Source organism: Panthera tigris, chromosome X (assembly GCF_018350195.1).
Source record: "Panthera tigris isolate Pti1 chromosome X, P.tigris_Pti1_mat1.1, whole genome shotgun sequence".
In the NCBI taxonomy this organism is placed as follows: domain Eukaryota; kingdom Metazoa; phylum Chordata; class Mammalia; order Carnivora; family Felidae; genus Panthera; species Panthera tigris.
In genome coordinates this window covers 19,800,259-19,817,833 of record NC_056677.1, presented here as the reverse complement: position 1 = coordinate 19,817,833, position 17,575 = coordinate 19,800,259, and the positions used below count along the sequence as shown (strand labels likewise).

The following is a 17,575-nucleotide window of genomic DNA, read 5'->3' as shown; positions in this document are numbered from 1 at the left end:
GCATGGTGCCTGCTTCAGATCCTCGGTCTCCCTCTCTCTCTGCACCTTCCACACTTGCTCTCTCTCTCTCTCCAAAATAAACTTAAAAAAAGAAATGTACATTCTTGGCCCCAACCCTGACAGACTGACTCAGACACTCTGAGTGTTAGGGCCAGCCACCTGTGTTTTAGCAAGCCCTCCAGGGGATTTGAATGTCCGAGATGTTTGAGAACCACCGATGTAGACTGGACTTCCTCAGGGTGGTAGTGTCTGGACTTAGTGGAACTCTAGACATAGAGTCTCTTGGAAAACTGGAAAGAACAAGACAGGCTGTAGGTTTTCAACTCCTCGACAGCATATGGAGACGGGGACCCAGTTGCTAGAGGTGCCCTATCACGTGGAGACTTAGTCCCAGGAGGAGCAGCAGTACGGTCATTACATTTGGGCTCTCGGGGCTCTGAGCCAGACTGATCTGACGTTGAGGTTCTGGAGTAGTCTTCATGACAGGACTGAGTCTGGATTCCTGGATTGTGCTGCAGTTGTAGGTGGGAGGCCAGTGCCTCCAGCTATGAGAAATTGGTGGCTTTAGGAGCAGATGCCAATAAGATCTCTCTTTTTTTAAATGTTTTTATTTTTGAGAGAGTGCACGTCGGGGAGGGGCAGAGAGAGGGGTACAGAGGATCCAAAGCAGGCTCTGTGCTGACAGCAACAAGCTCGATGTAGGGCTTGAACTCATGAACTGTGAGATCATGACCTGCGCCACCCAAGTGCCCCCAGTAAGATCGTTACAGCATGGGCTTGACATTGTTTATAGCAGTCCTGGAGGCAGACAGTTAACATCCCTCTGCCTGCTTCAGCTCCAGCTCAGGAACAGTGAATTATGTCTGCCTGCCCTGTGTCACAAAAACAATCATATATCATCTCAGTCTCTTGTGGTTTCAACAGTAAATGGATAGGGTCTGGACAGTAGGCTTGGCTGCTGGTTGAGAAGCATATGTGGCTTCCCCCTGAGTAGAGGCCTTTTTTATCTTAGGTGCCACAGCATATGTTGCAAAAGATCTTTTGTATTCACAGCCAAGATAGTGGAATGAAAATATGAGTTGTATTCTAATTTATTTTTAAAGTCAGTGGGAAGGAGTTTTGTCTTTTATTTTGTGCTTAGAGTAAGCCAGAACAAAACCATTGACTTTATTTTCACTAGATATAAAACATTAGTGATCTGTTTGAGGTGATGAGAAAGTTCTGGAAATGGATAATGGTGATGGTTTTTAATGGTTAAAATGGTAAATTGTACATATATTTGGCTATAATAAAACAAAAAGAGACACCAGTGATTGAAAGAGATCTTCTGTAACTGTTTTAATGTCATTTAATTCTGCTTTCACAGTTTAAAGTTTGTGTATGAATACCCTGACCTTGGACCAGCCACTTAATTGCTCACGTTTTTTGTTCAGTAGCATTTGGGTAGAAGTACTGTAATAAAACCCTTTTTAAATGGCAAATCTTGTTTTCCTCTCAGAAATTTAAAACACCAAGAATTGTGTTATATACATGGTAAATGCTCGATGGGTCTGAGAGTATCATATATTTTAAGAACAATTAGAAGAACTAGAAGACTCTAAGTTATAAGAAACCAGCTAGTAAAACCACTGGATTTCCTAACACTGTGACCTTAGTTAGACAAGTCACTTGGCCTCTGAATATTTCCTTAAAATCTTTGCCTATTTACTGCACAGGGCTATTATTTAGAATAGAGATAATTCATGTGAAAGTACTTTGTAAACTAAAATGCTATACGTAGATCAATGATTATAACAATTAGAAAGGGAATAATAACTGCTTTCAGAAATTTGAAGAAGAAATTTCACGTGGAAGAGTAATCAACATCATATGTCATGTATAGGACCAATGAATGCAAATTCCTAGAAGCATATTTTTTAAGTAGGCTCCACACCCCACATAGGGCTCGAACTCACAACCCTGAGGTCAAGAGTCATACCCTCTACTGACTGAGCCAGCCAGGTGCCCCACTAGAAGCATTTTTTAAAGAAAACTCAATACTAGGGGCACCTGGGTGGCTCAGTTGGTTAAGCCTCTGACTTAGGCTCAGGTCATGATCTCACGGTTTGTGGGTTTGAGCCCCGCATCGGGCTCTGTGCTGACAGCCCAGAGCCTGGAGCCTGCTTCGGATTCTGTGTCTCCCTCTCTCTCTCTGCCCCTCCCCTGCTCACGCTCTGTCTCTCTCTGTCTCTCAAAAATAAATAAAAACATTTAAAAACAAAAAAGAAAACTCAATACTAGGGGCATCTGAGTGTCTCAGTCATTTGAGTGTCTGACTCTCGGTTTCGGCCCGGGTCATGATCTCACAGTTCATGAGTTCAAACCCCACATCGAACTCCACGCTGATAGTGTGGTGCCATGCTATTACAATATCATATTAAGTAGTGAGTTCCTTGGCCCCAAAGTATTTTCTGACCCTGGGACCTACCTCTCAGGATGTTGTAGAAGGGATCTTGGATCAAGAGGCAAAATCCCTATAGAAACTTGAAGCCTTTTGTTTTGGGTGACCTGGAAGAACTATGAACATCTTTCATTGGGCTCACCTATTTTTTACCTCAGCCCCTACAATGAATGAGTGATTTTCAGCTGGGCCAATGTGACTTGGTTGGCCATGATGCACTAGATGAGATAGGCAGAAGCCTTCTTTCTGTGTCTCACTTTCAGGAATTTCATATACCAGCAGCTGACCTCCTACATTTTTGTCCTTATACGCCTGTAATTTATGGCAAATTATTTTAAACAATAACTGCACAACCAAACTATGTTTTCTTCTTATGCTACAATTCTTACTCGTTTTATTTGCTTATGTTGCACAGTTTTAATGTGTATGTCCAAAGACTTCTGGGGTCGTCATATGCTTAAATACAGCTCTTTTGAAAAGAGTAAAAAGGAAAATGGAAGATTCTGGTTCTAACCAGTCATGTATGGAATAGCAATGGATCTTTTATATTTTGTTTCAAGGTCAGCGGGGAGAAATTATATGACTGGGGTTTACGAGGATACATAGTCGTAGAAGATTTGTGGAAGGAGAACTTTCAAAAGGTGAGAAAGATCTTTTTCATTATCTTCCTTTTGGTGTAAATATATGGTTTTCTAGGATTTTGTAAAATTCTTGATAACCTGGGTGCCTGCTCTTGCTTCTGCTGTTTGTTTTCATTTTGCTTCTAGCTCAGATTCTCTTTTGGTGGCCTTTGTCGGAGAGCAATAAAAATCTCCGTGCATCCGGCTATTATCAGCAGGGCTGAATAAGTGGTGACCATAAAATGCATTCCACTGCAGTCTTAGATCATAATTTCCACTCTATCATATTTATAATGTGCTCAAAGTGTAGCGTATTATCTGAAAGTTTTATCAAAACTGCATTCAAAGGGAACATACTGTGCTCCCAGGCAAAAAACAACTAACCAAACAAGGCTCCTCCTCTTGCTATTTCACTTGTTATAGGCCCCCTCCTTTCCCTGAGCAGGACTGTATCCCTTCATCCCCTAGCCTTCTTGGCCCAGTTCAGGGCATGAGCTGTGGCGTAGTGGGGATCAGCCTCCAGCTACAGACCAAATTCTCTGTGCTGACTCATGGGTGGATAAGCGGAAGAGGAAGGAGGTTGTGTAATTGTAAGGTGTCGTCTTTCGTCTCTTCTTGCAGCTACATAGCTGACTGAATGTTGCCCATGTTTGCTGGAACACTCTACTCTGATAATGAAGAACGGGTATAGAACAAGGCATGGTGTTTCCTCCAAGCTCTTGGAGGCATTGCGCAAGAAGGAAGAACTAGGGTTCTTACGTTAATAGACCTTCTACATTATAGATTGAAGAATGTTCTTTTTGACTTCTCTCATCTCAAATAAAAAAACTCTTTGAAAATATGAAGAACTATCTCCAAATTGAAATCCAGAATTTTGAACTGGAACTTGGATGTAACATTATAGAATAAATTATAAGCCCCTCTCGTTGTTTACATAAATCATCTTCCAATGAAATCTTAAGACTTATTTTTGTATTAGTGGTATCTACAGGAATTAGTCTCTATTGAGCCTGTTCAAGCTAGCTTTGGCGAGGAAGTTCTGTATTAATATCAAGTGCCTTTTGGCAATTCCCTTTAAAGAATAAACACTCTTAGTTTTGTTTTCATTCCTCTGATATTTTTTTTGGAAGCTTGCTTTCCTGTTTAAAGAATTCCTTAAGTCCACACTGAGTTTTATATGGGAAAGGAAATAGAATGTCAGGTAAGCTATACACAGCCCTAGAAAGAAAGGTGGAAAATGAAACTCATCCTCCGTTCCAAGTGGTCACTGTGGTGTTAGCACAGATACACGTGAACTGAAGCCATTGGGGGGGGGTGTCTCCTGGGAGCCTCCGAGTGCTCACTTGAGGTGCCCGTTGGCAGCCCAGACTCACTGCAGATGAAAGCCGAGGAGGGGATCCCCACAGAGCCGCTAGCTTGGAAAGAGCTTTTTCTGCTCTAGAATCCAGCCCAGGGCAGAAACAACGGGACTGTGGCTGGAATGCAAGTCAAACAGGCCAGCATTTTATGGTAATTTGAAAACGTTAGATGTTAACACTACTCACATTTATATGCGAGTCTTTGGGGAGTGAGATAGTAAAGATGTGTAATTAGCTCATGGCTGGTCTGCCTTTTTACCTCTGGTCTTCTGTGCCCTTGCCCTCTCCAGAGTCCTTGAGAATGTAATGTTCTTGCATTTGTTTACTCTGAAAGCCTAATTTTCCTGATGGTTGTCTTTTCTCAGTAGAAGGTAATAAAATTGATGTTGACTCAACATTTAACACCAATTGTAGATGAAGAACAGAAGGCTCTAATCAAAATTTGATATACTTAGATTTCGGGAACTGTTTGATAGTGAAATGCCATTGTTTTTCATTGATTGCTCTTCACCCTCCTTCTTGGATTTTGTGGCTTTTGGTCGTTTTTGTTTTATTGCTGAGAGCAAAGATTTAAGCTACTCTGGAAGAGGAATCCTTTGGGGCTCAGGGACTGTCTCTTTGAAGGGACCTGGGGCACACTTTATGATTGAGTTTTTTGTTTGTTTATTCCTTAGCTTATTTGGAAATTGGTTTTCAAGTCAGGCTTGAAATTAGCAGTCTCAATTAGATGTAGTCTTATGCATGGTTGTGCTTAGTTATCCCTGTAGTGATCTCACAAATGTACGTGCTTGTGATTCTTTTTGTGTTTTTTTTTATGTTTTTATTTTATTTTTGAGAGAGAGAGACACAGTGAGAGCAGGGGAGGGGCAGAGAGAGATAGAGACAGAATCTGATGTGCTTGTGATACTCAACTAGTCAAAGAAATTTGTGGACATTATATTTCAAACAGGGCCCTGCAATCTTCAGTGGTATTAATGATGGATGGCCCAGTTCTCCATTATATTATTTGCCATGGAGCTGTCTTACTCTCAAAGACCCTAAATAAGTCTGTGGTATTTTTCTGCTCTCCTACATCCCTTTTGCCTTTTAGGAATTAATACTAAGTGTTTGCACTGAGTCTTCGACCGGTAAAGTTTAGATCAGGTGGTCTTTCAGTTTTGTCATTGTCTTTGGTCAGTTAAGAGAAATTTATCGGCTTCAGCTAAAATAAACTCTCTGTCAGAACTGTGCAGAAACGACGGGTGTGTCCAGAAATAATATTATCATCCTAGTGTGGTCTAGGGTGTTGTTTTTTGTTTTCGGGTTTTTTTTTTTTTTTTGAGATAGACAGTATCTGTTGGATTTTAAACTCTCTTTACAGGGACACCTGGCTGGCTCATTTGAGCATGCAACTCTTGATCTCGGGGTGGTGAGTTCGAGCACCACATTGGGTATAGAGATTACCTTAAAAAAAATCTTTGGAAAAATAAATAAACTCTGTTTACAGACATGCACACAGAGTTTAAAATCCAACAGTATAATGACCACATATATACCAACCATCCATCTACCTTTTAAAAGATAGGAAATTGCCCATGTCTTCCAAGTTCTCCATGCCCTCCATGTCCTGCCCTGTCTCCCCAGAGGGAACTACTCTCCAGAATTTTGTTTTTCATTTCCTGTTTTTTTTTTAATTTTTTTTTAACATTTATTTATTTTTGAGACAGAGAGAGACAGAGCATGAATGGGGGAGGGGCAGAGAGAGGGAGACACAGAATCCGAAACAGGCTCCAGGCTCTGAGCCATCAGCCCAGAGCCTGACGCGGGGCTCAAACTCACGGACCGCGAAATCGTGACCTGAGCTGAAGTCGGACGCTTAACCGACTGAGCCACCCAGGCGCCCCACATTCCCTGTTTTTCATAAAACACTGTAGTTGAACTTGTCTGTTTTTTGCCTTTAAAATATAAAGATATCAAATATACATACAAATAAATATAAAGAGTATATCTAGATGGAGTCTTAACTATATGTACTCTTTTGTAACTTGTTTTGTCCCCTTATTACGGGCCATATATAGCTATAGTTTATTCATTTTCACTGCTGTAGAATATTCCTTTGGGGGAAAATACCTATGTTGATGACTAGTTTGGTGGTTTTCAGTATATCGTTTCACACACAGCTCTGAACATTTTTGTACATGTGTCATGGTTTATTCAGAGCTTTCTTGGTTCATAGGGTCTGCACATCCATTTTACTAGATGATACCAAGTAGTCTTACAAAGCGGTTGCCACTGTGGTAGCTTTAAAATAGTTCTTCACTCTGGGGTGTGTGTGTGTGTGTGTGTGTGTGTGTGTGTGTGTGTGTTGCTTTATTCTCCAATTTTATTTAAAAAAATTTCAAAACTACAGAACAGTTGCAAAAATAGTATACAATGACTCTACCCTTGGTTTAGATTTAGCAATTAGCATTTTGCTACATTTGCTTTGCCTCTTACTTTGCATGTGTGTAGGCACTCACACATGCCTATATTTTCTTTTTCTGAACTATTTGAGAGTTGGTTGTAGTTATCATTGCCCTTGCCACTCATACCTAATTCAGCATGTATTTCCAAATAACATGAGCATTCACTAATATAATCACAATATCATTATCACACTGAGGAAAGGTACATAAATATTTACATAAATACTACCTAGTTATGCAGTCCATATTCAGGTTTCCCTGGTTGCCCCAATAATGTGTGTTCTTGCAACAACTTTTCAGTTCATTTCTTATAGGGTGTCAGGATGGCCGAGTGGTCTAAGGCGCCAGATTCAAGGTGCTCAATTCATTTCTTACAGCTTAGTGAGTTAGTATAAGGCAAACACCCTTGTGACCATCATGTAAGAACAAAAAAAAAAAAAGAACTTTACCAACCACCCCAGAACCCCCTCCATGTAGCCCACTCCAGTTACAGTCCTCTCCCTCCATCCAAAATTACCTAGTACCCTTTTAGAGTAATAACTTCCTTATCTTCCTTTGTGGTTTTATCACCTTGTCACTTTAGTTTTGCCTGTTAGTGTTTCTGACTTTATATAAACCCTTTTAAGTCTTTTTCCCCCCCTCTTTTTAAATCACTTTAAATCTACAGGTTCCCCTTCCACCTTTTTATTTTCCTAACAACATATCTATTAAAAGAACCTGGCAGGGGGTGCCTGAGTGGCTTAGTTGGTTAAGCATATGACTTTGGCTTAGGTCCTGATCTCACGGTTCATGGGTTTGAGCCCCACATCGGGCTCTGCGTTAACAGTTGAGAGCCTGCTTGGGATTCTCTCTCCCTCTCTCTCTGTGTCCCTCCCCCACTTGTTCTCTCTCTCTCTCTCTCTCTCTCTCTCTCTCTCTCTCTCTCTCAAATAAGTAAACTTAAAAGAACTTGGCATATTGGACCTAAAGAGTTTCCATTGGTTTAAGCTTTGCTGATGTCACACATAAGGTGCAGTTGACCATGTTCCTGTCTTCTCTGCACTTCCTGCAGATTGGCAGCTGGATCCAGATGATTGCTTGATGAGGTTCGTGTTTGAACCTGTTGGCAAGGCTGTAGGTCTATGTAGGCACATAAGTCTAGTTTTTGCTTTGCTGTTTTGGTGTTAGCAATGCCGAGACCCTTTGATTCACTGGGGGTTAGAAAATGGCTATATTCTACCTCTGCCATGTCATTTTTCACATATTAGCTGGAATACTTAAATAAAGAACCACTTCCCTCATCTACCATTTAGTTACCCAGTTATAGGAAAGACAGGACAAATGCTTCATTTTTTGTTATGTTTCCAATTTTCAAAATAATGAATTGGTTCCCACTCATCCTCAGAAGGTCACCAGTTAGTTGGGGTTTTTTTAAATATAATGTATTGTCAAGTTGGCTAACATACAGTGACCAGTTAATTTTTTTAATATCATCATAAATTTATTGCTTTATACATTTTTGATTTGAATGTTTTGTAATTCTTATTCCTTATTAAAATTCAAATCGTCCCTCTGGCTAGTAGAAGTTGGCTTTGAGCGCTTTTGACATGAGCCCCAAGTAGTCTGTGATAGTTTCCTTGATATCTGGCATGTCAGAATCATCTCAGAATTTCTTTTTTTTTAATGTTTGTTTATTTTATTTCTTTTTTCCTTTTTTAAATTTAAATCCAAGTTCGTTAACGTATAGCATAATAATGATTTCAGGGATAGAATTTAGTGATTCATCACTTACATATAACACCCAGTGTTCATCCCAACAAGTGCCCTTCTTGATGCCCATCTCCCATTTAGCCCATTGTTTGTTTATTTTTGAGAGAGAGTGAGTGCAGGAGGGGCAGAGAGACCGTGAGACTGAGAATCCCAAACAGGCTGCACTGTCAGCACAGAGCCTGGTGCAAGGCTAGAACTCATGAACCAAACCGTGAGATCATGACTTGACCTGAAATCAGGAGTCAGACGCTTAGCTGACTGAGCCACCCAGGCGCTCCTCAGAATTTCTGGTTGTAGTTTTAATGTACATTTCCTTGATCACTAATGAGGTTGAGCATCTTTTCACGTTTATTGGTTTCTTCTTCTTGAAACACCTACTCATGTCTTTTGGCCATTTATTGTATGACTGATTTGTTCCTTTCTTAATGATTTATAAGGGTTCTTTATTTTTTTCCTAGATGCTAATGTTTTTGGTCACATGTTTGCAGATGTCTTCTCCTAGTTTGAGGCTTGTCCTTTCAGTTCAGGTGTCTTTTGAGCATCAGAAGTTCTTAATATAGTTGGTTTTATTGACTTTTTTTTCCCATTGTGGTTTTCACTCTTTGAATCTAGGAGCTTAATAAAAGCCTGCAACTATTTGCTGATTGTCCATTGCTAATATGAAACCCTTTCAGATTAGTATCAGCCCAACGTCTGAGTGTCCGAGATGGAAGCCAGTCGTGGGTGCGAGGCCCCAGGCCCACAGATGGCCCTTTTGGAGTTCTTCTCTAATTAGCCAAACACAGCAGTGTGTCTCGGCAAATGGCATGTTTAGTTTTCACTGGGTTTCTAAAAAGATGTAACAAGTTACTATGAAGGAATTGTAGAATGACTGTTAAAGGCCAACAATAACTAAAAAGTAAAATCTTCATAATTCGTTAAAGGGCAGGAAAACACATGAAGAAATATAAACCTGTTACTAATGTGAAAACTGAGCAGAACTTCTGAACTGGGCTTTTAATAGTTGTGTTCAGTCCCCTGCTGGCTCAGCAGGAAAATGAAAGGGAAGCAGCAACCACCACCCTGAGTAAATATGCCCTGCTTTCTCTTCCTCCATTCCAAATTCCTCAGCTTGCTAAGCACACTCAAGTCTTGCTCTGAGTAAGTTACGTGGTTTCAAAATGATCCTCTTGGATATTTCTATCACTAACGGAGAAATACTGCATGATTCAACTTATATGAAGTATCTAAAATAGACTCGTAGGACCAGAGAGCAGAATGGTGGTTGCCAGGGGCCGGGGGGGAAGGAAAATGGGGGGGTCACTCTTCAACGGCTATAACGTCTCAGTCACCCACGATGAATATGTTCTAGGGATCTGCTCTACAACATAGTGCTTATAGTCAACAGTACCGTATCAGACACTTAAAAATTTGTCAGGAGGGGCGCCTGGGTGGCTCAGTCGGTTAAGCGTCCGACTTCGGCTCAGGTCATGATCTCACGGTCCGTGAGTTCGAGCCCCGAGTCGGGCTCTGGGCTGATGGCTCAAAGCCTGGAGCCTGTTTCAGATTCTGTGTCTCCCTCTCTCTCTGCCCCTCCCCCATTCATGCTCTGTCTCTCTCTGTCTCAAAAATAAATAAACGTTAAAAAAAAAATTAAAAAAAAAAAAATTTGTCAGGAGAGTAAATCTCATGTTAAGTGTCCTCAACACAATAAAATAAAAATAAAAATAAGGGCAATATGGTGGGTTTTCCATAAAGCTAAATTTGTTCTGATTTTGTGCCTTCTTTAGCTTTTGCTATTAAAAATTCTAAGAAATAAAAGTACCAGGCACTGATTTTTCTTTTTTTTTTTTTTAAGCTTCATTACTTAGCAAAATAAAAAGTTGGAAATACTGGGTGGTGGGGAGCATCTCCTTTTATTGAAAGGCGTAACACTTTGGTATCAGAAAGGTGGACAAGGCAGAATGCAGCATAGCCTGATGGCCAAGAAAGTGGACTCTGGAGTAGGCACTCCAGGCTCCGCCCTGCCCCGCCTCGCCCCGCCCCGCCCTGCCTCTTACAAGGTTACCTTGGAACCTTGGGAAATAGCTGCGGCACTCTGGGAAATGGGAGTAGTATTTCATGGTACCATTTTGAGGACTAAATTAATTTATCCATGTCAGAAACCCATCAAATAACTCTAGCACATGCTAGCCATGATAGATGTCATGTGACACTGCACATTTTTGCTTCTGCTTGAGAAGATAGTATCTCTTGATGGAAAATGGAACCATTGGGCTTATGTGCATTAGCCAAGAGACCCCCCCCCCACCAGTGTTTTGGTTTCCTATTCCTGCCACAACCAATGGCCACAAATTGGCTCAAAGTAATACAGATTTACATTATCTTAGACTCCATAGGTCAGAAGTCTGGCGGCTCCAGGGGAGAATCCATCTCCTCCTTCATTCAGGTTGTTGACAGAATTCACTTCAGTTCCTTGGGGTTGTAGGATCAAGATCTGTTTTGCTGGCTGCCAGCTGAGGGCTGTTCCTAGCTTCTAGAGGCTGCAGCTTTCTGTGGCTCACAGCCCTCCTCCTCCATTTTCAAAGCCAACCAACTGCAAGTTGAGTCCTTTTCACGTTCCATTTCTCTGACCCTGTCTCCTGCCTCCTTCTTTGACTATAGGAACCCATGTGATAATCCAAAATAATCTCCCCATTGAAAGGTCAGCTGATTAGCAGCCTGAATCCCAATGCCATGTTAATTCTCCTTTGCTGTGGAAAGTAGCAGTCACAGTTTCTAGGATTAGGATGCAGACATGTTTGGGGGAGGCATGATTTTGCCTATACCATATCCAGTGAACTGGAATGTCACTGGAGTCTTTAACAGGTCATTTATCCTTACCTTTTATTTCTTCTAAGTGACCTTTTACATAGGATAGGTAATGATTATTGAGCACTTGCTGTGAGCTTGGCCCTGGGTACTAAACTCTTTATGCACAAAGAGTCTGTGAGGCAGGTTCTATTATTATCCCCATTTTACAAATGAGGAAACTGCATTTGGGGAAGTTAAGTAATTGATCAAAATAATCAACTGACGAGGGGCTCAGACATTTCAGTGGGCTGCTGTACCCTCGAGGTTTATCTGGAAATCTCTTTTCACATGGCAGTGCATACTAATTAGCAATGCATGTTTTGATTAAAATAAATGTTTTGATTTTGGTAATAGAAATTAACATCCATGTTCATGGATGTGGTAAGAAAATTTTCTTCTGTAGCCTAGCCAAGTTGACACATAAAACTAACCATCACAGTGCTATTTAGTTTATTCCTCTAGCCCTATATTGTCCAATATGGCAGCCACTAGCTATTGAGTACTTGAAATATAGCTGGTCTGAATTGAGGCGTGTGCTGTGAATAGAAATTCACAGCAAATTTAGAAGACATGGTACAAATAAAAAGATCGTAAACTATCTCATTTTTGTGTTGATTATATGATGAAATGATAGTATTTTAGATATGTTGTCTTAAATAAAATGTATTAATTACTTTAAAAAATATTGAAACCTGATAGGTATTAAAATTAACTCATAAGGAGAATGAGTTATAAAATATTTCAAATACAGTTGTCCGAAAATGTAAAAACAAATTTAATTTCTGGCTTGTGCTAAATCACAATCTGTCTTTTGAAGTCAGCATGTTGTTTTTTTCTGAGATCATGGCAGTTACTGCCAAGAGAGGTCTGATTTGTGATAGGGTGGAAGGCCTCAATATTTCTTTAGTCATGTTTTGTTACACTGTAAGTGATACGTAACCAAACAAGAAAAATTTCCTAGCAACAGAGTTGTTTTCCTCAACTAGAAGAATATTTTATGTGCTCCTTTTCTTAATGTCCAAAAGATAAAAAAGCTTATGTATTTAGCATCTTAGATTTTTGAGATTGAGATGTTGGTGAATATAGATAGTAGAATGTATAAGACTATCACTACAAGTACTTGGCGAGCATTAGGTTAAGGTAATTCAGACCTAAAATATATTTAACTAGGTAGAGAACTCTTTGGTTTTTATGACAGACCCAATTGCTGGACATGGTACTTAGCTTCATAAGCCTCTTTTTTTTAAGTCTCTTTTTGTTCTTCATTAATTACATACCCAAACTTTTTTTTTTTACCCTCATCAGATCACTAGGTTCTACTGCATTTCATTTGTTTATTCAACAAATGTTTGAATACTGTGTGCTAGGAGGTCCTAGGGATATTGTGACCCCACGAAGCTTATATATTAGTGAATGATTCAAACATGAATGAAAGAATTATACAAATTAGGAAGCACATGGGTGCTATGAATGTGAATAAAAGGTTCTCATCTAAATGGAAGGGCAGGTGACAAGGGAAAGCCTTGATCTGAAGGATGAATAGCATTTAGCCAGGCAGAAATTGGGATAGACCAGTCTAGGTCAAGGGATACATTTATGAAGTTCTCATCCTGGGAAAGAGCTTGGCAGATTGGAAGAGCAACAGCAAGAAGGCCTGTGTGTGTGTGTGTGTGTGTGTGTGTGTGTGTGTGTTAGCGTGCCTCTTGAGGAATAGAGTAAGGTACACAGTACTGAGTCCTATAGAGCTCTGTTTGGAGCAACAAGTAGACATGGTTTTTGTATGATGATCCACCAAGCAATACATAGGGCCTTGTTTCCCACAACTCCATTGTCAAGTGGATGTGATTTGTATATAGGGTAACTGTATAATTTATCATCCAAGTCAGGATCATACACTTGAGAGTGAAAGGGGGTACCGTTAATTATGCTGGGACAGTGGGTATAAACTAGTATGACTTGGGCAAGCCAGGATGTATGATCACCGTGCTTAGAGACCAGTTTTCAACCACTCCAGTAAGCCTGGAGTTGCCTAGAAGCCATGCTCTGAAATAACGGGGTTAGGTCTGTGTTCCTCCTTTCTCCTGGCTAACTACAAGAAGGCTACCATCAGAATCTGCACCAAGTCTAGACCACAGAACCCCAGCCCCATCACCTCCTCACCTGTAGCCTGCTGTCTTCAGGTTGCCATCTCAAGAGAGCTCTGCTCCTTGATGGACATCAGTTCTTATTAACATGTTTTCACAGTTAAAGTGTTGAAAACATATAGGAAAGAAGGGAAAGCCTTAAACATTTAGCACATGAACATTTCCTACTAGAAACTTTCCTCCATCACTTCTGGTGGTTGACGTGACCTAATTATACGTTCCCAGATGGTGGCCAGGCAGAATGGGTGTGGTCCAATTATAACCTCTTTCTCAGTAAACATGTTGTGTGATTTGACCCCTATGGTGGATGATACACAGAGAAGAATAGCCTTATTTTATTTTATTTTATTTTATTTTATTTTATTTTATTTTATTTTATTTTATTTTATTTTATTTTATTTTATTTTATTTTATTCTTTAACAATGATGGTGGCATGAAGTAGTAAAGAACTCGTTTCACTCTTGATTTGATATTTTATAGAATCAGCCGTTTGGCTGACTCTCTGTGCTGAGGATTAATAGCGATTTATTACAGCAGGGCCCTCAGGGAGCCCTAGCAATTGCTTCAGTTAACTCAGAAATGGGTCATGTTGCCTTATAATAATATTTCATGTTGTATTCAGCCAGATACTGAAGATGAGCACTTTGAGACATTCCACTCTTGTTTTAAACGTTTTATTGTTTCTTTTTAAACTGTATTAATATTCTTACTTTTTGTTTCATAAGCCAGGAAATGTGAAGAATTCACCTGGGAATAAGTAGACTGCTCCATGGCTCTGCCCATTTTAATCAGGTAAAGAACAAGGGAACTCTGTAGTTCTTTTCACCATTGTTAGCACCAGCTGAAATGACTTGTCCATAATTTAATGTAATCAATTATAGCGGTTTCAACTTCATGTAGGTACATAGAGGTCAGGGTGTTGTTTTCTTCTGTCTTTAATTGTGGGCTTTGGTGCCTTCACTTATGTGTTCATTCCTGAGAAGTATCTGGGTTTTTGGGCAAGCTAGAACTTGACAGTTGGTATTTGGCTACAAAACTACAAAACTATTTCAAACAGTTGAAAAGTGCCATTATTTCTTAGCTTTATGTTTTCTCAAATAACACTTTACTATGGTAGGCACCCTTGTATTCATATAATAGTCATTATATAAACATTTGTTGAATGCATGATGGTTGTAGAGAAACTCAAGATTATATAGAGATATTATAAGTGCCATTGGGAAATCATAGGTATAATTATTTTTTCTTTAAAGATTGAGTAACCTGAAGCTGGAGAAAATTAGGATGCCAAATGAAGCCAGAAAAATCAGTGTGATTTCTTCTGGTCTTATACTCAATTCGCTGTTTATTTTCATTCATTTGGTCAGCATTTACTCATGAGTACCAGCTAAGTACAAAACATTAGTTATATTAATATTACTTTTTTTTGTATTAAAAATTATATGATAGCACTTGCAATCTCCTGATAAGATCATACTGAGTTTGCAGATAGTCTAAATACTCAGCTATAAAAAGTGACTTCAGGGATGCCTGGGTGGCTCAGTCAGTTAAGCATCCGACTTAGGCTCAGGTCATGATCTCGCAGTTTGTGAGTTCAAGCCCCGTGTTGGGCTCTGTGCTGACAGCTCAGAGCCTGGAGCCTGCTTTGGATTCTGTGTCTCCCTCTCTCTCTGCCCCTCCCCTGCTCACGCTCTGTCTCTCTCTCTCTCAAAAATAAATAAACGTTAAAAAAAATTTTTTAAAAAACAAAAGGGACTTCATTCTGGTATATCCATAAAGAGGAATGTTGTTATGTTTCAGTAATATTTAATTGCATGGAAACTTGTTAAATGGAAAAAAAAATAGCATAATACACTTTTAGAAAGGATAAAGACCAGGAAATACAACAAAAAAATTAAGTATATATCTTGGGATAGTAGAATTATGGATGTTTTTTATACCTTTTCTTCTTTTTTTTTTAAGTTTATTTATTTTGAGAGAGTGTGTGAGCAGGGAAGGGGCAGAGAGAGAGAGGGAAATAGAGAATCCCAAGCAGGCTCCACGCTCAGTAAGGTGCCCAAGGCAGGGCTTCATCTCACAACTGCGAGATCAGTGATCACAACCTGAGTCAGTATCAAGAATTGGACTCTTGGGGCACCTGGGTGGCTCAGTCGGTTAAGCGGCTGACTTCGGCTCAGGTCATGATCTCGCGGTCCGGAGTTCGAGCCCCGTGTCGGGCTCTGTGCTGACAGCTCAGAGCCTGGAGCCTGTTTCGGATTCTGTGTCTCCCTCTCTCTGACCCTCCCCTGTTCATGCTCTGTCTCTCTCTGTCTCAAAAATAAATAAACGTTAAAAAAAAAAAAAAGAATTGGACTCTCAACTGACTGAGCCACCCAGGCGCCCCTGTAGATTTTCTTCTATATAACTTTCTATATTTAAAAATTTTTTTTAATGTTTTTATTTATTTTTGAGAGGGAGAGACAGAGCACAAGCTGGGGAGGAGCAGAGAGGGAGACACAGAATCTGAAGCAGAATCTGTGCTGAGCTGTCAGCACAGAGCCCAACACTGGGCTAGGACCCACAAACCGTAAGATTATGACCTGAGCCAAAGTCGGCACTTAACCGACTGAGCCATCCAGGTGCCCCTAACTTTCTGTATTTTAAAACTGGCTGCAGTGAATATGAATTTTCTTTTATATCTTTTTTAAAAAAAATCACTGCTACATTGATTATAAATCATGGCTGCTATTTACAATCCACAAAAGCCCTCAGCCTGAGGTTTTTCTTTCTCAGGCTGTCTGCATAGTTTTGGAGACACAGAGAGTCATAAGATCTTAGAATTTGAGAGGAGTCATCTGGCCCCCCAGCCAGCCTCAAGCATAAATACCCTGTAGCCCTGCGTGTTCTAACTTTTCATCTCCACTGATAGGCAGCTCATCCCTCAGGGCAGCCATCTTTGGACAGTTCTGATTTTTAGGAAGCTGTTTGTTATACTAAGCAAAAATATGTCCTTTTGTAACTCTTATGCAATGGTCCTGATTCTGCCTTAGGGGTCACAAAGAACAAACCCAGATCCTCTTTCACATCTCGGTCCTTCATATAGTAACCCCAAGCCGTACTTCTCAAATTTTGTTATACGAACAAATGACTGCAGGAGCTTGTTAAAAGGCAGAGGCCTAGGCCCCACCCCACCCTAGAATCAGCCTCTCTGGGGAGCGGCCCTGAAGGTGCATCGGATGGACCTGCCGTTGGAAGAGAGACTGGAGTGTGAATGGCCAGGAAGCCACCTATGCCCTCCAGAGACTTTACATTGGATACAATTATGTTTCTCTGCAGGGACAATGAGACTTGAAATACCGGGAAACTACCTAAATATCTATTTCATCTTTCCCAGATATTCTGGGCCATAGTTCAGCTTACTGTACATACAACCTTGATTTCATTCTTTATTTTTTTACATCTCTATTGGAGATGTTTTTTTCAATTATAAAAGTGGTGCCTATTTGTTGTAAAGAAATTAGATAAATATTTTTAAACTTTGTCTTGACCTCTGTTCCTTTCCCAGAGATAATTTCTGTTAATAGTTTGGCATACCGTTCCAGACTTTTTTCTCTGTGTGTAGATGTGTGCACATCCATACCTGCTTTTGGTTTTTTGACACAATGCACTTATATTCCTTGTACTGTTTTGCGAGTACACTGAAACCTCCATGAGGGAAAACATCACAATTTTATCATCACACCTAAAGAAATTAACACTGATTTGTTAATATCATCTCATATTCAGGTAGTATGCAGATCTCTCTGATTATCTTTTTGCATTTGTTTGGTTTGAATCAGGATCCAAACAACATTTCCCCATTACATTTGACTGATAGGTCCCTGAAGTCCCCTTTAAACTATAATAGTGCCTTCTCCTTCATTTTCCCCTTGCCATTCATTTTTTGAGAAACAGACCTATTTATCCTTTGGAGGATCCCACATCCTGGCTGTGGCTGAGTGCATCCAT

The 17,575-nt window shown here is 40.1% G+C and overlaps 1 protein-coding gene across 1 annotated transcript in view; it reads left to right on the top strand.

Annotated features, from left to right (window-relative positions):
* Positions 1–17,575, top strand: part of APOO (apolipoprotein O) — a 59,778-nt gene that overhangs the window by 40,690 nt on the left and 1,513 nt on the right. Inside the window, exons 7-8 of the mRNA XM_042974663.1 lie at positions 3,001–3,081; positions 14,314–14,380. Coding sequence (XP_042830597.1) covers positions 3,001–3,081; positions 14,314–14,349 — 117 coding nt within the window. The 3' untranslated portion in view covers positions 14,350–14,380. The remainder of the gene's footprint in view (positions 1–3,000; positions 3,082–14,313; positions 14,381–17,575) is intronic.